At 38.4% G+C, this 25,320-nt stretch overlaps 1 protein-coding gene across 1 annotated transcript in view; it reads right to left on the reverse strand.

The window, feature by feature from the left end:
- Window positions 1–1,774: 1,774 nt before the first annotated feature.
- Window positions 1,775–25,320, reverse strand: part of LOC306846888 (potassium channel subfamily K member 9-like) — a gene marked incomplete at both ends in the record, with an annotated part of 62,700 nt that continues 39,154 nt past the window's right edge. The window contains one exon of the mRNA XM_079380576.1: window positions 1,775–2,697. Within this exon, the coding sequence (XP_079236702.1) occupies window positions 1,775–2,697 (923 nt within the window). The remainder of the gene's footprint in view (window positions 2,698–25,320) is intronic.

Below are 25,320 nucleotides of genomic sequence, written 5' to 3' on the forward strand. Positions count from 1 at the left end.
TACAGCCTTCTATATCCATTAAAAAAATCCCTTAGCTGTTATTTGCAATGTTATTTTATTGGTTAGTTATTGTCAGAGTTGGAGTCTTGAAGACCCGTCAAGACCACACAAATGGTGCATTGCTCCATCTAGGTCCAGATTTCATCAAAAGAGTCAACTAATGTACCAAAGATGATAGCCAAATTCAACAAGGTATCTTCATGATAACAGAACATTAGTGAAATGTCTATGGCTTTGAACGGCTATTTAGCCACTGCACAATGTGAACGCTGCAATAAATCCAGCATCTTTTCTATTTTAATTCATTGCAATGGATTAACTCATACTTGGACAGGTATTGGTGTGGTTCTGGGCCTTAAAGTGTCAAGTCTTGGTCTGTGTCTTGTAGGGTATGGTCTTGACTCCAACTCTGGTTTATTGGCCGATCCTAACTGTAACACAGATACTCAGATATTATATCCAGAATACAGTAAGACCTAGTAAAATAATTTAAAACATTTTGTTTAAAACCGAAAAGTGACATGATTACTGTTATATCAGAGATGCAATTTGGTTAGTGAACTAAAACACTCCCTACCGCAAGCAGAGAATGAGAACTGTTGATTACATCCAGACCATTCCTAAAAGAGGTGCACTATGTTTTTCAATCAACATCAGAGCAGTTTTAGGCCTATGAGGTACCATCGCATCCTCTGAAGACATCATCAAAGTGTAAAATACATAAATAACTGTCTTTATTGATGCATTTAAATAAGTCTCATTCAAATAAATGCCATGGTTATGATTGAGAGAAAAGCAATCATTGCTAGGTTTAGCATACATTATACATTGATTGTTCACAATGGAATAATAGTCGTGCTGTTGTTTATATAAATAATGACAAATAACAATCATCCGCAATGCCGTTACGTTCCCATTTGTGAGGCCCTGTTTTATTGGAAGTTTAGTTTGACTTTCATTTCAAAAAATACTTTTTAAAGGATTATTTGCTTTTATTATTGGATCCAGTGCTATCGCTTCACCTCATGACAGTATACGCATACCAGTTTGCACAAAGCACATGCAATTATTTTCCTCACACAACCGACTTTTGCTGTCTCTCATCTGTCACCTCTAAATATAACGCACTTGGAAAGTCTCTACATACATGTATAATTTACAGAAAACCTTAGATCGAAATTAAAAGAACAGAAACGGAAAACAAAAAGGCTAAAGGAAACGATGACGCTATAAACGATAACGAAACTAATGCACATGCTATGGCTGGCAACAATATTTTGGCATGATGTGAATCAATGTCTTGTTTTTCTTAAATAGAATTCCTTATAGAAAACAATACCTGATACTGTGTAGTCCTTTTCAAATCAGTTTTATCGTTATTTCTCCTTCGGTGGTGTGGCACTTGAATCTCAAGAAAGAACCAGAGGTTGCTCACTGTTTGATAAAATGCACATTTTCAAACATCCCTTAAAAATTATATATATATATCTCCTTCTGTATTATTCAAAATGCAAGTGTGCGTCATCTGACAAGATATCCGGATGGTAGTAATATATTCAAATCCACCTGGGTGCTGGGCGAAGAAGGCCCAGGCGATGTTCTGCAAAAATAGATATCCATGCCTCATGCTTTTTTACGAAGTTCCAATATATTCACAGAGCGATCAAATGTCCTGCTGGTCCGACGTCAGCCAAAAAATTATGAAAAAGTGCAGGAATGAGGTTTGGTAGAGCAACAGCATTGGATATGTGTGTTCAGCGGTTGCCGTCGGTCCTCAGATGGACTTGCGTCGTCTCATCAGCCGGAGGTTTTCCGTGAAGCTGTGCAGCCCGGGCGAGACGGAGCTGATAGGGGAGGGAAGGAAGCTGTTTTTCAGCGTGCTTGGCGAGATCTCCTCTATGTGGTAGGACACCGTCGAGTGGTAGTGATGGTACTGATGAGGGCACAACTGGGAGCCGAACGAGTTCTGGTGCGGAAATGTGCCACCGCCGCTTCCTCCTCCTCCCATTCCCAACCCGAGGCCGACCGAGCTCCCGAACTCGTGCGAATGGTAGCGCATGCAGGAGCAAACAGACTGGAGATCGGTGACCTCGGCTCTGTAGTGTTGCTGCTGCTGTTCTTGTCTCCGTCGACTCCTCTGCAGCGTGTCCTCTTGAATGTGGATGATCATGCTACTGCGGTTCCCCGCCAGGGAAGCCCTCTCCTCGGCGTCCCGCCGCTCGTCCTCACTGTTCATGGTCAGGAAACGAAGGACCACCAGGTTGAGAAAGGCCCCGATGACCGTCAGCCCCACTAGGATGTACATGAAGCTGAACGCCACATAGAGGGGCTTTCTCTGCAAAGCTTTGTTCTTCTGCAGGGCTACAAAGTCCCCGAACCCAATGGTGGTGAGCGTTATGAAACAATAGTAATAGGACTGAAAGAAACTCCAGTCCTCGTAGTGGGAGAAAGCTGCCGCGCCAATGCAGAGTGTTCCCATGCAGGAGAAGAAGCCCACGGTCACCATGTTCTCCATGGAGACTTCCGTGATGCGCATCCCACAGCACTTTTTGATGCGCTTCAGCATATACTTCACAAAGGTGTTCATTCTCTCGCCAAGGCTTTGGAACATCACCAGCGTCAGAGGGATCCCAAGCACTGCGTAAAACATGCAGAATGCCTTTCCAGCATCTGTGCCTGGAGCCGCGTGACCATAACCTGAGGACCAAAGAGACAAGTGATCAGATCAAAGATGACAAGAAACAACAAAATGGAGTATGCAGAGAATACTGCTGGTTAAAGATATGGGCTGGTCACCAAATGAAATGTGTGAAACAACACCTGGACTGATGCCACTGGAGAGCTCTGATCATTGGAGATGCACTGATCATCACATTTTCATCTCTAAAGAGTCATATGCAGTACTGTATAGACTCAAAAGACCAAATACAGTGATTCGCTTACCTAAAGTGCTACAAAAACCATTAAAGAACCTTAATTTTTGGGGAAGGCACTTTTTCCAAGTTGTTTAGACTGATTATCTGTGGATAAGTGTGCTGTATGCCAATTTGGATAAAAGCATTAGCTAAATTACAAATTAGTAAAGTAGAACCAAGAAACTGCGTTCAACTGTTCCAGAATTCAAAAACGGATCCCATATCGGCCAGCAGAAATTAGCAAAATGGTGTGCTTTCGCTCTGTAATCGAATTGTACTCTGGTGACCAGCCAATTTCTATAACTTCTATCATCACCAACATCCAAGAAGCCAATCAGTCGATTTCCAAGAAGATTTTGGCTTCACCTGCAAACATACTCAGGCAGAAAATATGAGTCATCCACTCTCTTAACCAAAACACTGAGTATAGGTCACACAAACCAGGTGCCTCTTTGATCTTATTCTAGGCTCAGAGATTACAGGGGGGCATCCAATTAGTGCCAGGTTTCCTCTCTTGCCCCCTTGGCCCTCTTCTTCGGGGGGCGAGACAGGAAAGTAGGCATTACAGGTTTAGAAAAGAAAGAAAGAAGAAAGGACGGTGGAGCCAGTAAAGCTTTTATCTTAATTAGACTATATCTGGAAGTAAAAAGGCTAAATTCGCTGACTCATTTCGAAGCCAGCGAGCCTTTCTAATACAATCTTTGCTGATGAGCAAGAAAATAAGTGACAAGACTAAAAATGTATTACATCCCACCTCACTATGCCAAGGCAAGACTTTATTATTACACTAGACTTCAATCAAAATGTCCCTTTAATCAAAAGCCTTCTGACAAAAACCATGTTAACAAACCTTAAAACTGACACGCTAAGAACATTTTCTGATTGGCTAAAAAAGCATGAGACGTTTGTATCTCTCTTGTGCTGCTTACAGCAGGTGCTCATTGTTTGGCTGGTTAGCTTCAGCATTTAGTAGATCTTAAGGCAAAAAAGCATATTTTTCATTAATGGCTAATCACAGGTTGCCGAAAGCAACACATAAATCATAAAAAGTTAATTATATTATAGTAGACTCAAGATTTACATGTGTTTTTGGAGTACTATTAATAGTGTGAAACATCACACAGTCTGCTGCAAATACTTTTAATATAGAGTGAAACTATAAATATATGTAACGTGTGTGTGTGTGTGAGAGAAGAGTTTTGTTAAATCCTATAAATAAAGAAACGCACTGCAAATACTCACAGCAAAACCAAACAAAGAAATACGCTGCAAATAAAATTCTTTATTTAGTTGTGAGCATTTGCAGCGCATTTCTTTATTTGTTTGCATTGTGAGCATGTGCAGTGTGTTGCCTTATTCGGAGTGTCTATTTACACTAAGTGCAAATAGCCTGCCTTGTTGGCAAAGGCTATTTACACTAACGCCTCCCACCAACGTGTGACTGGGATAGTAAACACTGCAAAAAGACGCTCATGCAACAGAATTTTCAGTGGTGTAGATGGTAAGGTGCGTGCTTCTTGATGCGAACGACCTGAGTTCGAATTTACCTTTTGCCAAACTTTTTTTTCTCCCTATTCAAATCTCATATCGCATTAGAAAAGCATTTATTTTCAATAAAAATGAAAAAAATAATCAAAAAGTTGAAATACTTTAAAGTTGGCTTTATTGTCCCAATAAGGTGGCATCCATTTAATAATTTGAATTAAAACTCAATTTACACTCAATACGTTATTATTGCGTACTGTTTTATAATGTACTACAATACTGAGGTGCAGATAATTGCCACTATTTGTAATAAGTAGTATAAATAGCAGAAAATATTGCTATTTTAACATAGTGGCGATAGAATCTATAGCTATTTGCACAGTGTAAATAGCATATCGTTGAAAAATACTGCTATTTTCACTTAGTGTAAATAAAATCCTTAGCTATTTGCACTTAGTGTAAATAGCCTCTATCGCTATTTACAATTAGTACAAATAGCCGCTGCCTTCTTTATTTGTTTGTGTTGTGAGCATTTGCAGCAACTGCTGTCAAACTGATGAAGATGTTTTCTTGCTGGTGCTTTTTCTATTTGCATGTGTTTTCTGAAGTTGCAGCGCGCTGAGCTCTCTCGGCCACCGTACTAAACACGTTTTGTCAAAAAAGCCAGTACTGTCCACTTTCAAGGCATTGCAAGTTCATGTTTTACAGCAGAAGCTGACAAGCATCCTTCTTGTTTGTGAACAGAAGCCGATAAGTCCATTTTAGCGAATCAGTGCGCTGTATTCAGGTCAGGGGACAAGGCTGCTTTCACTCTGAAAAGACATGCTAGCTGAGAGGAGTTTCGTCAAAGCTGACTAAAAGTGATCGAGGATGGATAATTTTGATGAAACCGTGATATCTTCTTCAGGGCATAAAAGGAAAATAAAAGTTCAAATCACAGAACTTTGCAAATGCAGCATGTGACAATGGTGAGAAAAGCTCCCTGTATTGCGTGTAATCACAACAACATTTATCAGATGTCTACATTGTCAACTGAGATGATTACAAAGATTAAACAAATATATTTTTGTTTAACCTAAAAAACAAATGTGGAGTTATCTGCTTTTGCTATAAAAAAAACTTAAAGAAAATACATACTTTTAATGAATTTTAATTTTGTAGGTTACCTGTATTTGTTTGAGTTATTATTACTTAATAAAAAAAAAACAACTGCAGTTTGACTGATATTATTGGAATGCACAATAATAAAAAAACAAAACATGATTTATGAAAATAAATAAAAATAGAGTTATGCCTATCTGTTTTGTCACATAAACATAAAGGGAAAAATGTGGAGATATAGTTAGAAAGCATGAAGCTTGCGGTGTCAGAAAGCCAGTCTGTCAGTCAAATGTGAAGATGCAACCTGTAGTAACGCGTCATAACTATGAAATCTCAGATTGTCTGATGGCAAAGTAAGCAAATGATAAAATGAGTGAATCATTATGAAAGTGTGCATCAAATATGGAATATATGTGCACACTAAAATGGATGTCGGACTGAGGAGACCAGATACAGATCAGTTTGAAAAATAAAAATAAAACAATTGCTTGATCGCCCTGATCCTGATCCATGAGATCGGCTCAGGACATCCTTAACAAATGCTGTTTTGAAACTATTTATTGTGGCATTACAGATCGCTGTGTAAAGACGCCTCACAATACTACTAGTTAAAGCATGAAATAAACATGGATAAACATCTCATGTCTCATGTAATCACTCAACCAGTTTTCACCTTCAGAAAGACAGCTTGGTAACAAGTTCATTCATTTTCATTACATTTACCTCAGGCAAGTCATTCAGTGCCCACAGCTCGTTAGATCACTAGAGAAATTAACTTGTGTACTGTTTGTACATTATAAATGGGTAAATAAATATATTTTCACTAGTGCTGGGCAATGATTAATCGCATCCAAAATAAAAGTTTTTTTTTTAATATATATATTAAATAGACCCACTTCAGGTTGGTGGAGAGTTCCTGCCTCAAGTGGAGGAGTTTAAGTATCTTGGGGTTTTGTTCACGAGTGAGGGAAGGATGGAACGGGAGATTGACAGACGGATCGGTGCATCTTCTGCAGTAATGCGGTCGATGTACCGGTCTGTTGTGGTGAGAGCTGAGCCGCAAGGCGAAGCTCTCGATTTACCGGTCAATCTACATTCCTACTCTCACCTATGGTCATGAGCTTTGGGTCATGACCGAAAGGAAAAGATCCCGGATACAGGCGGCTGAAATGAGCTTTCTCCGCAGGGTGGCTGGGCGATCCCTTAGAGATAGGGTGAGAAGCTCGGTCACTCGGGAGGAGCTCAGAGTAGAGCCGCTGCTCCTTCACATTGAGAGGGGTCAGCTGAGGTGGCTCGGGCATCTGTTCCGGATGCCTCCTGGACGCCTTCCCGCGAAGGTGTTCCGGGCGCGTCCCACTGGGAGGAGACCCCGGGGAAGACCTAGGACACGCTGGAGAGACTATGTCTCCCGGCTGGCCTGGGAACAGCTCGGTGTCCCCCCGAAAGAGCTGGAGGAAGTGTCTAGGGAGAGGGAAGTCTGGGCATCTCTGCTTAGACTGCTGCCCCCGCGACCCGGCCCCGGATAAGCGGAAGAAGATGGATGGGTGGATGGATATATATATATATATATTATATGTGTGTGTGTACTTTGACAAACACATACAGTATATATTTTGAAAGTATGCACATGTATATATTTATATTCATATAATTTATATTATATATATATATATATATATATATATATATATATATATATAAATATATTTCATATATAAACATAACATATTTTTCTTAAATATATACATGCATGTGTATTTATATGTACATAATAAATATACACAGTACACACACATATATTACGTACACAAAACTTTTATATTAGTATTAATCACAATTAATGGTTGCCCAGCACTAATTTCAACAAAGAATTGGAATAGAAACAATTTATAAATTGATGTAAAAACCTTCTGTGCAATTTACTTTTTTTGTATGAGTGTTGATTATTAATTCTAAAAAATAAACAGCAATTGAATTTAATTGTTTGTGCTCTGTTGTTAATTGTAACCATTAATATTATAGTAATGTGCAAGTAATTGGGCTCCCTATAATTGACAGCATTAACTGAGGTAGATTTTTTTGTCCGTAAGGGCATTTTTATGGATAAAGGCTGAATTGAATTTAAAGACAGAGCCACAATATGTTTGGTAAGCAACTGTTTAATAAAAAAAAAAAAAAAAAGTTATTTTATTTCATTTCATTCGTCTCTACTGTACTAAAAAACGTACCAACCCGTGACATCAAAACTGAGGTATGAACTGAACCAAGTGTCTACCTTTGAGACAAAATTCATCATACTTGCAATCACGCTGTTAGATAGAACTATATAAAATACATCTAAATGTACCTATCCATCTAAAATTCATATCTCTACAGAAATAGCAGCAGATTTAATGAGAAAGCATCCAATTGACATATAGCCTCTTGAAAACCTTCTGAACGCCCACTGGACGACCCACGCCGCAGTGCTCAACACCCACAAACACATGCATTCATTACCGCAACACAGCGCGGCCACACGGCTCAACTTGTGCAAACTTAACTGGCTTTTACTGATCTTTTGGACTTGTAAGGATTGATCTCCCAGTTCCCCTGAAGGCCACCTGCCCACTCAAGTGTGCGGTTATGGATTCTATTTATAGAAGTCGAGCCTAATCGATTCGATTTGCAAGCGGCACCAGGGAGAGTTTTCCTTTCTTTTTCACTGGGTACTTACTGTGTTGGAGTGTATCTTTTGACCTCGTGTGCGCACACATGCACAGGCATGTATTGGAAATATGGGTGTGTAAATTTCATGTTATCACTCTCAGCCGTGCTGAAATATTGAAGAAAAATATTGCTGGGGTCAATAGATCGAAAGGTCAAAGTGCACATGGATAGAATTGGCAGCATAAATGAGTTATATCCGAAGACAAAATTACATTCAATACAGTTGCATTTTAAAGATGGAACATATTGTGGAGCTGTCGATAATTCAAGAACTGCATTTTTAACAGCACACTTTTGGAAAGCTCAGTCCTTTATTTTATGGAAAAGAACTGCATAGAGAAACCTTAAATTTATAACCTTATAGTGATAGTGGGAGTAAAACATGAATAATGTTACAAGACTTCTATTTTAAATTAGGGCTGCAAAATTTGGGGGAAATTCTAATTGTGATTCTGTAAATAGAATATATAGCTATTTACACTTAGTGTAAATAGCATATTACTACGAAAATACTGCTATTTTCACTTAGTATAAATACAATCCATTACTATTTGCACTTAGTGTAAATAGCATTACACTAGAACAAAGAAAATATTGTTTTCACATGGTGTAAACAGCATCTAATCTGTTTTATTAATTACTATATAAAATACAAACTATTCTGATTCAACACAGAGTAGTTCTGCCACTACAGTGGGGCAAATAAGTATTTGATACACTGCCGATTTTTCAAGTTTTCCCACTTACAAAGAATGGAGAGATCTGTAATTTTCATCGTAGGTACACCTCAACAGTGAGAGACAGAATATTTTTTTTTTTAAATCCAGAAAATCACATTGTATGATTTTTAAATAATTAACTTCTATTTTATTGCATGAAATAAGTATTTGATCACCTACCAACCAGCAAGAATTCTGGCTCTCACAGACCTGTTAGTTTGTCTTTAAGAAGCCCTCCTATCCTCCACTCATTACCTGTATTAATTGCACCTGTTTGAACTCGTTACCTGTATAAAAGACACCTGTTCACACACTAAATCAATCAGACTCCAACCTCTCCATTATGGGCAAGACCAAAGAGCTGTATAAAGACACTAGGGACAAAACTGTAGACCTGCACAAGGCTGGGATGGGCTACAGGACAACAGGCAAACAGCTTGGTGAGAAGGCAACAACTGTTGGCGCAATTATTAGAAAATGGAAGACATTCAAGATGACTGTCAATCTCCCTCGGACTGGGGCTCTATGCAAGATCTCGCCTCGTGGAGTATCAATAATCCTGAGAAAGATGAGGGATCAGCCTAGAACTACACGGGAGGACCTGGTCAATGACCTGAAGAGAGCTGGGACCACAGTCTCAACGGTTACCAATAGTAACACACTACACCATCATGGATGTAGGTCCCCCTGCTCAAACCAGCACATGTCCAGGCCCATCTGAAGTTTGCCAAAGACCATCTGGATGATCCAGAGGAGGCATGGGAGAAGGTCATGTGGTCAGATGAGACCAAAATAGAACTTTTTGGTATAAACTCCACTCGCCGTGTTTGGAGGAAGAAGGATGAGTACAATCCCAAGAACAGCATCCCAACCGTGAAGCATGGGGGTGCTTTTCTGCAAAGGGGGCAGGACGACTGCACTGTATTGAGGGGAGGATGGATGGGGCCCATGTATCGCGAGATTTTGGCTAACAACCTCCTTCCCTCAGTAAGAGCATTGAAGATGGGTCGTGGCTGGGTCTTCCAGCATGACAATGACCCCAAACACTCAGGAAGGACAACTAAGGAGTGGCTCCGTAAGAAGCATTTCAAGGTCCTGGAGTGACCTAGCCAGTCTCCAGACCTGAACCCAATAGAAAATCTATGGAGGGAGCTGAAACTCCGTGTTGCCCAGCTGACAGCCCCAAAACCTGAAAGATCTGGAGAAGACCTGTATGGAGGAGTGGGCCAAAATCCCTGCTGCAGTGTGTGCAAACCTGGGGTGTATTCCAGAAAGCAGGTTATGTGACATAACCAGGTAAGTTTTAGGATAAGCGAGCAGCTTTCGGTTCCAAAATCGGAGGTTACTTTCGGGGTATGCAAGTAACCATAATAACTTGCTCTCTGAAGATAACCTGCTCCGGAGCAGGTTATGTTCCAGGGTTAGTTCACTTCAGTGCTATCAGTGCACGCGTGACATACTGACCAGCCTTCAGTGGGCCTGACAGATAGCGCACGACATTATATAATATTCGATTATATAATATAGCCTTATATATATATAAGCACTAATATAAGTAATAAATAAGGTAATATATTATTCTAATATGGTTATTTATTTTATTGGCATATATAAGTTATTTGTATAAATTATAAAACACTATGACAAGGTAATGTTTAATTTATTATATTATATATATACTTATTACATTTTATATTATCATTTCACACATGGATTGGCATTTTCTATAATGTATTTATATAATAAAAATACATATCTGATATGACTTAATATATAATTAGCATCAAACAAAAAATGTCATTCTCAAGGATTACAGATTAAACGAAAAAAAAAATGATTACACAACCATCAATTAGGTGGCGATATGCACTAAGCATGTAAACTACCATTGAACAAAAGAAGAAGAAAGAAACAGCATGGTGTGCTTTTTCTTAGCGTCCGTTTCCATAGTGACTCGTCGATTCGTCGCTCTGTTGAGAATAATTGAAGTGACATTCAGCCAAGTATGGTGACCCATACTCGGAATTTGTGCTCTGCATTTAACCCATCCAATGTGCACACACACAGCAGTGAACACACACACACCGTGAACACACACCCGGAGCAGTGGGCAGCCATTTTATGCTGCAGCGCCCGGGGAGCAGTTGGGGGTTCGGTGCCTTGCTCAAGGGCACCTCAGTCGTGGTATTGAGGGTGGAGAGAGCGCTGGACATTCACTCCCCCCACCTACAATCCCTGCCGGCCGAGACTCGAACCCGCAACCTTTGGATTACGAGTCCGACTCTAACCATTAGGCCACGACTTCCCACAGAATGTCTCGAGTCTTAACCAGGAACATACTCTGTCTTGAATGAACTTACTCCCGGACGCGTTTTTGGAACCACATGCCTCGGGTTGGGGTTCGGGTTTGGGGTTAATCAACCCAAAGTTCAGGGTTTAGCTGAAGGTAACTGTGCTTTCTGGAATACACCCCTGGTCAAGAACTACAGGAAACGTCTGACCTCTGTAATTGTAAACAAAGGTTTCTGTACCAAATATTAAGTTCTATTTTTCTATTATATCAAATACTTATTTCATGCAGTATAATGGAAATTAATTATCCAAAAATCATACAATGTGATTTTCTGGATTTTTCTTTTTATATTCTGTCTCTCACAGTTGAGGTGTACCTACGATGAAAATTACAGATCTCTCCATTCTTTGTAAGTGGGAAAACTTGAAAAATCGGCAGTGTATCAAATACTTATTTGCCCCACTGTAGTTGGGTCTGTTGACTAGTGGGTAACATGACTCCAGTTGTGCTTTTCTTATTAATAGTGAAAACAGGAGAAATTCACATTTCCACAAACTCTTCCAGCAGAGTTACGTGAAATTAGTTTTGTCACATAATATCCTGTAATAGACAAATATATTTGGAATTACATAGAAGTGAAAAGGAAGGAAACCTAAAGCACTTTGCTCCCTGTAAGAATGCTAGTTCTAAATAAAGCCAAAAAGTGTTCAAATCACCTTGAAATAATCAAGTGCCACACAAACATGCAATGCCATTCAAAAATGGGGGAAGTCGTGGCCTAATGGTTAGAGAGTTGGACTCGTAATCGAAAGGTTGCGGGTTCGAGTCCCCGGCCGGCAGGGATTGTAGGTGGGGGGAGTGAATGTACAGTGCTCTCTCCACCCTCAATACCACGACTGAGGTGCCCTTGAGCAAGGCACCGAACCCCCAACTGCTCCCCGGGCGCTGCAGCATGGCTGCCCACTGCTGCGTGTGTGCGTGTGTGCGCGTGTGTGCGTGTGTGCGTGCGTGTGTGTGTGCGTGCGTGTGTGCGTGCGTGTGTGTGTGCGTGTGTGCGTGTGTGTGTGCGTGTGTGCGTGCGTGTGTGCGTGTGTGTATGCGTGTGTGCGTGTGTGCGTGCGTGTGTGTGTGTGTGTGTGCATTTGTTCACTACTCACTGCTGTGTGTGTGCGCACTTGGATGGGTTAAACGCAGAGCACCAATTTCGAGTATGGGTCACCATACTTGACAATACGTCACAACAACTTAACAACTTAAATACAGTAAAAACAGTAATGTTATTACAGTTTTGTTTTCTATTAAAATATATTGTAAAATGCTATTTATTCCTGTGATGCAAAGCTGAATTTTCAGCATCATTACTGCAGTATTCAGTCACATGATCCTTCAGAAATTATTTCTAATATTCTGATTTGCTGCTCAAGAAACATTTCTTATTATTATCAATGCTAAAAACAGTTGTGCTGCTTTTTTTTTTTTGTGAAACGTATTAACAGACTATTTTCACAAATTTTTAAAAAAATCCTAATTATTCCAAAATTATAGTGTCAACTGTAAGCAATGCGACATCACTATTTATGACAACATAAGCTGGCAATGGAGATATGCAAGCTTTCGTGTCTCGCCTGCATCATTGGAGCATTGCGGACACTCTCTCCTCCCACATGCTCACTGTCAACACAGCCAAAAACAGCAAAGACGGCTGAAGCTGCATGCTGTGAGTCATCTGCATAAGGTAAACGCTGACCTGCTAACATGTTGAGCACTCTTCTGAATGACTAGCGCACATAAACGAAACAAAACAAAATTACACTTTACATATCAGTCAAGGCAGTCTTCATCCAAAACGAGCTGCAATGTGGACCAGACTTTTCGCCAAGTCAAAAGTCTGGTTACGGAAAACTACGTAATCCCCTGATGTCAGTACATGAACTACAGCATAGTGATTTTGAACCGTTCGTGGTAATATTGATTCAGCAAGCGACAGACACATAGTATTCAATTCTCGTGATTCCCTGTTCACCACGGTGGCGTTCCTCCTCCTCTTTCCGAGGAGGAACGCTTGCTTTAGCGAGAGCTCTTAAGTGGGATGTGAGGAGATTAGAGCTGATGTACGTAGGTGGTTTATTTACTGTCATTGCAGAGCCTTGCAGAGCTTTGATACCGTGAGAATTTAAAAGCATTTTTATTGCTATCTGTAGCAGTGGGTTGATCTTTTACACGGTTGGGTTTTCGTTCCAGTCCTGGCTGTTGATGAGCTTAGTCATACAGCGGGTGCGTGTAGTCTCTCTCGCTACGACATAGCCTGAGCTAAAGGGAGAAACAGTGAAAATGATTCAGATTCAAAATAAACCGCTTTGAAGCATTTGGGAGTCATTTGTATTGTAAACCACACTGCAGAAGGACAAATTTACAAACACCAACATTACAGCATGCGCATTGTACGTTTCTTGGTGCTTCTAAAGTTTTACGAACTCCTTCTAGGTGTGCAGGGCACCAAAAATCACCTTCATAAGTGTGCATCACACGTTTCAGCTGAGCATCTGGGATCTGTCGCCTTCTATTTCACATTATGCAAGTGCTAATTAATATTGAGCTTTGACACTTTTATAACCTGTGCCGTAATTACTTTAAATGAGTCATTATTGGCAGATTTGATTAATTGATGCAATAATATTACGATACATAATATTCACAAAAACAACAGCTGAGTCATTGCTGTTATGCACCCCAAGTAAATGCACAGGTTAACCAGTTGTGACCCTGGACCACAAAACCAGTTTTAAGTCGCTGGGGTATATTTGTAGCAATAGCCAAAAATGCATTGTATGGGTCAAAATTATAGATTTTTCTTTTATGCCAAAAATCATTAGGATATTAAGTAAAGATCATGTTTCATGAAGATATTTTGTAAATTTCCAACTGTAAATATATCAAAACTTAATTTTTTATTAGTAATATGCATTGCTAAGAACTTAATTTGGACAACTTTAAAGGCGATTTTCTCAGTATTTCGATTTTTTTTGCACCCTCAGATTCGAGATTTTCAAATAGTTGTATCAATGGAAAGCTTATTTATTCACCTTTCGGTTGATGTATAAATCTCAATTTTGAAAAATTGACACTTAAGACTGGTTTTGTGGTCCAGGGTCACAATTAGATCATCATTTAATGATGGAAGTCGTGGAAGTCGTGGCCTAATGGTTAGAGAGTCGGACTCGTAATCGAAAGGTTGCGGGTTCGAGTCCCCGGCCGGCAGGGATTGTAGGTGGGGGGAGTGAATGTCCAGCGCTCTCTCCACCCTCAATACCACGACTGAGGTGCCCTTGAGCAAGGCACCGAACCCCCAACTGCTCCCCGGGCGCCGCAGCATGGCTGCCCACTGCTCCGGGTGTGTGTTCACGGTGTGTGTGTGTGTGTGTGTGTGTGCGCATTTGTTCACTACTCACTGCTGTGTGTGTGCACTTGGATGGGTTAAACGCAGAGCACCAATTTCGAGTATGGGTCACCATACTTGACAATACGTCACGACGACTTTAACTCTTCTTTTTGCTGTGATGGTGGAAGGTTAAGGCCTAACCATGATGTAGTTTACTATGATATGTTACTAACAAAAACTAGCTAGCTGTATTACATGGAAAGCAAACAAAAGGCATTTGTTTTTAGAGGTATCACACAGGTAAGGTCATTTTGGTTCTGCAGGAAACAGTCACAGTCTCTGTTTTTTATAAATCGAAGCAAGCATCATTTTGATGATACCGATAATGGCTCTTTCGTCAGCCCTGGTTAGACAACATCATGTGTATTCTGATATGATAATCTCATTATTCCGTCACTGCAGCAACAGATCCACTCGTTCAACAGAACACAGGCCGGTTGCACAGACGGAGAGGTGTGTGTGTGTGTGTTGAAATTGTGACAGAAAGCCCTTACAAAAATTCACCATGGTAATATAGTCAACAACACACCAAAATAACAGCATATATTAACAATAAACGGGTATACAGAGTGTTTTCGCTGTTAACAAAATCTATTTTTGTTTTTAATTATTAAAATTATAAAATGAATAAAATCAACTGAAATACAGCTGAATCAAAATAAGCATTTGATGAAAAAAGTTAAACTTCAAAATATTTCACGAAAATTTGAATTGTTGCCTTATCAACTAACTGACAGTACAATTACTAAAATTAAAACACAAATGAAGCTAAACAGAAATATTTAAATGACAAAGCATTTAGCAAAATTAAATCACTTGAACTGAAATGTAGAAAAAAGGCAATTCAAATTATTAGTAAATAGTCCAATAGTATATAAATAATATAACACGAGTGGTACATTATTAACTATTGCTTTCATCTAAAATGCAATTTAACTTATGTTGATTTTGCAATAATTTCAAAAAAAAAATATTGATTTATCTTGATTCCAAGTCTCTGAATTTTTAATAAAACCAATGTCAAAAATATTATCAAAAGTTGATCTCCAGTCTAGACTTAGGGCAATAATAGTCACAACTGACTCACTTCTGTTATTTACAGTTTTACATGAGTGAATGTGCAATAATACGGCTGATAATTTGTATCGAAAAATCTAATTTATTCTTTAACACTGCTAACATACATGAAACCTTCCCCATCCCTGCTATGGGCTTCATATTAATCAATAAGTAAAGAGCATGTCCCTTTGCCGTGGCAAGGTATTACACTGGCCAATCAGAGATGAGCAGCATTATTGATTGAGGGCAGATTAAGGTAATGACAGCCAGATTGTCCCTGAAGAAAAGCAGATATTAAAGAAGCACGGAGACTGCATCTGCATCTCAGGCCATCATACTGAATAAACAGCAAAGAAAATCACAGATTAGATCTTTAATACTTCAATCGAGATGATGAAGAGCAAATGAAGTCTACTGCTTCTGAGATGTTACGTCAGAGAAAAAGACCCCAGTAATCGCACATGTAGGCATACGTGTCTTCTCTAGAGTTTCAGAAGAGATTTCAATGGCCATGTCCTCACTGTCAGTTCATCTTTTAGTGCTTAATCCTGTTCTGTACACACAGTTCAGTAAATTACGGGAATGACAACTGCATTCTAAAACTGAATTGACTTCCGAAAAATAAAGGCAATGACAAGCACATTTCCGAAGATTCTATGCAGTGTGAACAGAACTGAATTGAACCACTAGTTGTTACTGACATATTTAAATGTGTATCAGAGTTATGTCTCTCTTCTGTTTGCACGGTGAAAGAAATCAGAGTGAATCAGCTACAATTTGACTGTGTTGCCAGATGTAAAAAAAAAAAAATAAGCCAATAAGAACAAGCCCATTATAAACTTAAATCCAAAAGCAGGGCCCCTGTGATTTCTGCAATGCAGAAAATGTGGATGGAACTGCGGAATCCAGTCATAAAAACGGAATTTACAGTATAACGCCTAATGTCACGGAATCTACCCAATTTTGGAGGGATAAATCAATACACTTACATCAAAACGCGATATGGACTATATATGGACTATAGTGACTATTAAGCCACAAAAGACTATGTAAATATGAATCCTGCATGTTCTGCGTGTTCGTTTGTTACACACATACTGAAGCACGCGTGACACTTACAGTGTTTTGAGCCTCTGCCACCTCAATATATGAGTATATAAACACGTGACCATAATCTCTAGAACTGCTCCGAGAGTGACTTCATGAGCATTTTACAGTTTCTTTTGAGAAAAACTATAGTCATGTCATATATAATAAGAAACTTCACAGGTCTTAATTATTATTACTGATTATTAAAACATTGTTTTTAAGGATGCTTTTGACTATTAAAATTAAAATAACCACTTCTTACCATTAAGTAGATCATTTATTACCATTAAATTACCATTAAAATAGAATCCAGAAAAATCATGTAAAACATTAGAAAAAAATAAATAAACAAAATAAAATGGAATTTGAGAGAAAAATCTTAAATTTTTGTTAAACTTTTCAATAAATTGCTGATAAATTGCACAAGTTTCGTGATTTCAATTAACTGGACTTGCTTTTTGAATAATAAAGTTTAATTTAACCATTAAAACAAAGTCTAGATAAATAAACAGAAAAGAATGGAATCCAGGAAAAAAAAAACTGATTTCACTACAAAAGCGTCATCTAATACTTTACAATAAGGTTCATTAGTTAACATTAGTTAACAACATTAGTAAACACGAACTAAGAATGAACAATACTTCTACAGCACTTATTAATCTTAGTTAATGTTAATTTCAGCATTTACTAATGCATAATTCAAATCTCAAGTTGTGTTTGTCAACATTAGTTAATGCACTGTGAACTAACATGACTAAACAATGAACAACTGTATTTTCATTAACTAACTAAGATTAATAAATAGTGTAATAAATGTTCATGTTAATACATTAACTAATGTTAACAAATGACACCTTATTGTAAAGTGCTACCAAAATAAGCCACATATCAAAATATCAAAACCTGCACCTGCCTACTATTAATTCCATAAACTGGACCGTTTTATGAACCGAGCCCAAACAACGAGCCCAAAGATGATTATAATAAGTGCACATGGCAACCCTTCAAGAGTGCGCTCTGCAAAGCAACCTACCAAATAAAAATGAAACACGATGGCTCTGTCGATGGTGGTTTAAAAATCAAAAATCACCAAACATAATAAACACGTCCTTGGGTCACTGTAACACTACTTTGGCCAGAACAGTGGCTTTAAAACAATAAAAAGAGCAACATCTGAGCAATAAAGACAGACCCCTCTGTCAAGCTCCTGAAGTTTGCAGATGACACCACACTGATCGGCCTCATCCAGGACGGTGACGAGTCTGCTTACAGACAGGAGGTTAAGGAGCTGGCTGTCTGGTGCAGTCTTCACAACCTGGAGCTTAACACGCTCAAAACTGTGGAGATGATCGTGGACTTCAGGAGACACCCCCCTGCACTCCCCCCACTCACCATCATGAACAGCACTGTGACTGCAGCGGAGTCATTCAGATTCCTGGGCAACACCATCTCTCAGGACCTGAAGTGGGACATTCACATTGACTCTATTGTGAAAAAGGCCCAGCAGAGGTTGTACTTCCTTCGCCAGCTGAGATAGTTCAACCTGCCACAGGAGCTGCTGAAACAGTTCTACTCTGCCATCATTGAATCCATCCTCTGCACTTCAATAACTGTCTGGTTCAGCTCAGCTACCAAATCTGACCTCAGAAGACTACGGAGGGTAGTCCGGACTGCTGAGTGAATCATTGGTACAACCCTCTCCAGTTTCCAAGAACTGTACTCATCCAGAGTGAGCAAAAGGGCTGGTAAAATCCATCTGGACCCCTCACATGCAGTACACTCCCTCTTTGAACTGTTACCATCTGGTCGACGCTACAGAGCTCTGAACGACCAGACACAGAAAGAGTTTCTTCCCTCAAGCAATGCCTCTCATGAACATTTGAACTCTTAACAATAAACATGAAACACACAACACTATCATACTTTTTATTTAATTTTTTATTTAACACACATACTTATTACATTTCAAATTTGCACCTAACATACCTGTACATACTCAATTGTCTATTTTATATATTTTGTTTGTGCACAATTTTGCACAATGTCCATTTTGTATATTTGTACATAATTTTTTTATTATCTGTGTCCTGTCCTGTCACTGTCATTCTGTCGCACTGTGGAACTTCTCTCACCAAAACAAATTCCTGGTATGTGCAAACATACCTGGCAATAAAGCTGATTATGATTATGATTATGATTATGATAAAATAATCCTCTGGTATTAACAGAAATCTGAAGTCTGGCATCTACACCAGGTCCACCATTTTGTCCAAAAGTAGAACAATGCTGTATGAACAAATACACACAAAACTATGCTTAGACACACTCTTGCACACACACACACACACAAACACACACACACACGTTGTTTTTTGTGGTTTATGGGGACTCTCCATAGGCGTAATGGTTTTTATACTGAACAAACTGTGTGTGCTATTGCCCTACACCAACCCTACACCTAAACTTAGCCCTCACAGGAGACTTTGTGCATTTTTAGATTTTCAAAAAAACACCATTTAGTATGTTTTTTAAGCCTTTTGAATTACGGGGACATAGGCAGTGTCCTCATAAACCACCTTCATATTGTAATACCTCTGTCATACCCATGTCATTATACAAATTTGTGTCCTCATAAACCACATAAACATGCACACTTGTACACACATGGAAAGTCTCTCTCACACACACACACACACAAATGCATCTGGACACAAACACACTCTCACACACGCATGAATGAATTTGTGCATAAACACATGCTTGCTTTCTCACACGTACACACACACAAATGTCATCCTGCCATGTGATTTAATGAACTCAGTCACCCTTTTAGATGTAGTCTCTCAGAGGACTGAAGCGTCTAATTTCTCATCAGATTCCCGCTGTTTGTACGCACCTGCAGTGCCTTTTAGAGAATCATATCTGATGTCCCACACACTGCTGTCAGTCCTATAGTGTTTGTGCATTGTAAAAGCCTTCAAAAGCAATTAAAAGTTGGCAGGCTCGTGTTTTAGTAAGTGTGTGTGGTTGTATTTGTTTGCAGCCGTGTAGAGTGATTCTCTCTTGAAAATAAACGTGCAGCGTAGATGTCTGAGTGTTTGCACTTGAAACAAGCAAGTAAACATTTTTATACAGGTACATCTCAAAAAAAATTAATTTCGTGAAAAACTGAATTTTTTTGTAACAAAGTTTTTTTTATTTATTTCAAAAAGTGTAACTTTCATATATATTTTAGATGCATTACATGTAAAGTAAGACATTTCAAAAGTTTTTTTTGTTTTAATTTTGATGATTAGAGATTACAGCTCATGAAAGTCAAAATCCAGTATCTCAATATATTAGAATATTTCCTAAAATCAATCAAAAAAAGGATTTGCAAAGCAGAAAAGTTCAAGTTCTTTAAAGTATGTACTTTGTCGGGGCTCCTTTAGCACAAACTCCAGCATCAGTGAGGAATGGCATGGAAGCGATCAGCCTGTGGCTCTGATGAGACACTATTGAGCCTTCAGCTCGTCTGTATTGTTGGATCGACTGTTTCTCATCTTTCTCTTGAAAATATCCCACAGATTCCATATGAGGTTCAGGTCAGGCATGTTGGCTGGCCAATCAAGCACAGTAACATCATGGTCAGCAAAGCACTTGGAAGTGGTTTTGGCAGTGTGGGCAGGTGCTAAAGTCCTGCTGGAAAAGCAAATCAGCATCTCCATAAAGCTTGTCAGCAGATGGAAGCATAAAGTGCTCCAAAATCTCCTGGTAGACAGCTGCATTGACTCTGGACTTGATAAAACACAATGGACCCAAACCAGCAGATGTCACGGCACCCCAAATCATCACTGACTTCGGAAACTTCACACTGGACTTCAAGCAGCTTGGGTTCTGTGCCTCTCCAGTCTTCCTCCAGACATTGATTTCCAAATGAAATGCAACATTTTAATTTATCTGAAAAGAGGACTTTGGACCATTGAGCAACAGTCCAGTTATTTTTCTCCTTAGCCCAGGTAAGATGCTTCTGACGTTGTCTCTGGTTCAGAAGTGGCTTGGTAGCCCTTTTCCTGACGACATCTGAGCGTGGTGACTCTTGATGCACTGACTCCAGCTTCAATCCACTCCTTGAGAAACTCTCCCAAGTGTTTGAATCAGCTTTGATTGACAGTATTCTCAAGCTTGTGGTCATCCCTGTTGCTTGTGCACCATTTCCTACCCAAATTCTTCCTTCCAGTCAACTTTGCTTTTAATATGCTTTGATACAGCACTCTGTGAACAGCCACTCCTTTCAGTAATGACCCTCTGTGACTTACCCTCTTGTGGAGGTTGTCAATGATTGTCTTCTGGAACATTGCCAAGTCAGCAGTCTTCCCCATTATTGTGGTTTCAAAGAACAAGAGATACCCAGAATTTATACTGTAGGGATGGTCGTTTAATGAAACTCAAATATAAATATTCTAATATATTGAGATACTGGATTTTGACTTTCATGAGCCGTAAGCTCTAATCATCAAAATTAAAACCAAAAAATAACTTTTGAAATGTCTTACTTTACATGTTATGAATGTAAAATATGCAGGAAAGTTTCTCTTTTTGAAATAAGTTACAAAAAAATGAAGTTTTTCACGATATTCAAATTTTTTGAGATGTACCTGTAGTCTAGAAAAACAACCAAAATGTGGTGCCCAAACAACTGCAATGCAATTCAGTTTCAATTCATTAAAAATAAATTCTGTTTCAATTCTATTTCCAACTGTTTAATTCTATTTCTGTTCTATTCCATTCCAACAGCCTTATAAATATGCCACTCAAACAATATAAACTTAATTTAGCACAAGTTTTAATTAAGTTCCATTGCATTCTGTAGTTCAATTAATTCTAAATCAAGTAAAATCTAAATCAATTCTATTCCATTCTATTCCAACATTCTTAGAATCACAAAAGCAGCCAAACAAAACAAATTCTATTCAGTTTAATTCTAATTCATTTTTATTTTTTTTCAAATGAAATTCACTTAAAAATGTTTTGTAACAGTTTTTTTTTATTATTCAGCGCAGTCAGATTCAAATCAAATTAAATGAACTGTTTCAAATGCATTCGATTCAGTTCACTTAATCTCTGTTCTGAAATATATACACATAATTCAGTTTTAATTCATTCAAATTATTCCAAATAAATTAACTTCAGAAAGTGACTAAATAAATAGTTTCATAACAGTTCTTTGATTCAGTTCAGTCCAATTCACTTTAACTCTTTTCTGTTCTACTGTAACCATTGTTCGATTTTCAAAAAGTCATTGATATTTGTGAATATCCATCGTTCAGATAAAAATCTGGCCCTGAGTGGTTTAATGTTTGACTCATTCTTTCCAGACAAACAGATGGAGGGGCAGCCAGCAGAAACTAAGTGCAGATCGCATAGCACACAGACAGTAGTGGAGATGCTGGAAGCACTAGATTACAGAGTACACACAGCACAATGACTCATTACCTAAAGGTCATCGTGTGGCACACAAGAGCGCTTTACTCTGACAGAACATCAGCAAGAGAAGGGTGGCCATTACTGATCACTACAACCACACACGAGACACACCGAACCACAACACACAATACCGTGAGGGTACTGGTCTGATGCTCTAGTGCTGTGGTTCACAGGGGGGCCTGGCAAACATGGCCTCAAGAAAACAACTGAAAAGTAATATAACTCTTATCTTCATTTTTTAAAGAACCAGGGACTTGGAAAACCTGGATAATTTGTATAAGTGGGAATAGTTAAAGTTCTAGAACTGGGAAAAAAAATAAAGTAAAATCTTAAAGGGGTCATTGGAATGCCCATTTTCCACAAGTTGGTATGATTCTTTAGGGTCTTAATGAAAAGTCTATAACATACTTTGGTTAAAATTTCTCAATTGCTCTGTTTTCAGCAAGCCGTTCCATGTTGCTTTAAATGCAAATGAGCTCTGCTGGCCCCGCCCCTCTCTTCCATGTGGTGACGAGCAGTACTGTTTACTTGAGCCGTGAAACTGTCTTACTAGCACATATTTGGAAAGGCGATTTGCAAAGATTCATAAAAAACCCTTATACTCACTTCTTCTGTAGATGAAGCTGGATCACAAATTATTTGTGCGAACATAGATGCATTTAGGCTGATCGGGATCGGTGCAAAAATGAAAGTAACGTTAATCCTCTGCATCTTCAGCGGCTCAGATGTCCGGAATAAATGACGACTGCTATGTCATTATTACATCCAGCAACAAAACACCTCAATCGCTTAATCGGAGACATCTTGTCTTCCCCTGAGTCGACACAATGGCGGACAGCTCTCTCAGCTCACTCAGGGCGGGTCTAAGGTAAGACGGCCTTGTCAATCAACTATCGTGGGAGCGGCTTGTGCAGAGCTACATCATTCTGACAGGAATCTCAGAACAGCCTGATTTGAGAAAGGGGATTTTAAAACAGGGATTTAAAAAAAATAAAAAAAACACTGTTAGATTTTGATCATTATAGGGTGTACACACACTTCCAACACACATTTATGTTCAGACAACATGTAAAGTGAATTTTGCATCCGATGCCCCTTAAAAACACCATGGATGTTTGTAGAATATACATTTTTCTTTTTTCTTTTATTTTCTAGTTTCACCATGTTCTTATGTAGACTTTGCAAGTAAAAAAAAACCAACAACTGGAAAATGTATTGGTTAAAGAGAGTGGGATTCCTATAAAACAATCAGCTCTTAAAATGTCTAGAATATTGAAATACAATGTTAATTGAACTGATTATAGCTACTTATTTTAATCTATGGGAAAAAAATTAAAACACTTCATTATAGCAGATATACAGCACAATAGGAAACCTATTCAGGGCTATAAGAATATTGTTACAGACAATGGGGAACTTGAAGTCAAAAAGCTTGAGAATCACTACAAAAACTCTAGTACAAAAAGTTGAAAATTATCTATTAACTGTCAATTCTAGATCACTGCTGATATTGCAGAATATCAGAAATCACCTATGTGCACCAGTAAATATAAATAAAAAAAACAGAAAAATATCTGAAAAAAAAGCCTATGGAAAGAAATTAAATATAATGGTCACACTTAACATTACAGCACGCCATGATTGTATATACAGTGGAGTAATTCTAGTGTGTTATTATTTGTGGTGAATACTAGTAGAGCCTTACTTGCACTTAGATTTCAATCAACTTTGCATTATTTTTATAAATGTTTTTTAATGAGAAACAAATATAAGACAATAGGACAAAAGACAAACATTCGACAACTGTTAACACAGCAAGAGTACTATACAGTTATTTTGATTAGCATTGCTCAGATCATTTGGTGTTGAAGAATTTGAGAAGATAAATTGAAATATAATTTTTTATTGCAGACAAATCTAAGAAAGACTGGAATCACTCAAGGGAAAGATTTTAGAAGCAGAAGACTTTAATTTCTTAGCTAAAGAAAGAGAATAAATTTCCAAAAAAAAATTGAATATCGTGAAAAAGTTATTTTTTTCTTGTAACTTATTTCAAAAAGTGAAACTTTCATATATTTGAGATTCATTACATGTAAAGTAAAACATTTCAAAAGTTTTTTTGTTTGTTTTGATGATTAGAGTTTACAGATCATGAAAGTCGAATCTAGTATCTATAGTCATCTGCTGGTGTTGGTCCACTGTGTTTTCTGAAGTCCACAGTCAACGCAGCCATCTACCAGGAAATTTTAGAGCACTTCATGCTTGCTTCTGCTAACAAGCTTTATGGAAATGCTGATTTCATTTTCCAGCAGGACTTGGCACCTGCCCACACTGCCAAAGCTACCGAAAGCTGGTTCAATGACCATGGTGTTACTGTGCTTGATTGGCCAGCAAACTCGCCTGACCTGAACCCCAAAGAGAATCTATGGGGTATTGTCAAGAGGAAGATGAGAGACACCAGACCCAACAATGCAGATGACCTGAAGGCCGCAATCAAAGCAACCTGGGCTTCCATTACACCCGAGAAGTGCCACAGTCTGATTGCCTCCATGCCACGCTGCATTGATGCAGTAATTAATGCAAAAGGAGGCCCAACCAAGTATTGAGTGCATAGAAATGAATTTACTTTTCAGAAGCCTTACATTTCTGTTTAAAATATTCTTTTTTTATTGATCGTATGTAATATTCTAATTTTCTGAGACACTGATTTTTGGGTTTTCATTATCTGTAAGCCATAATCATCAAAATTTCAAGAAATAAAGGCTTGAAATATTTCACTCTGTGTAATGAATCTATATAATATATGGGTTTCACTTTCTGAAATGAGTGACAAAAAATATTGACCTTTTTCACGATATTCAAATTTTTTGAGATGTACCTGTATAATGTAAAATGCTAAAACAAAAATAATAGCAATAATTAGTCAAAGAACAAGAACAAAAGATGACGACATCAGAAAAAAACGCATCTAAATTAGTGTGAGGAAACACACACACAAAGATGACCTTTTCCAGCCACTGTTATTCCAGTAGTGGTTTGCAGTTG

Source organism: Barbus barbus (assembly GCF_936440315.1).
Source record: "Barbus barbus genome assembly, chromosome: 27".
Classification (NCBI taxonomy): Eukaryota; Metazoa; Chordata; class Actinopteri; order Cypriniformes; family Cyprinidae; genus Barbus; species Barbus barbus.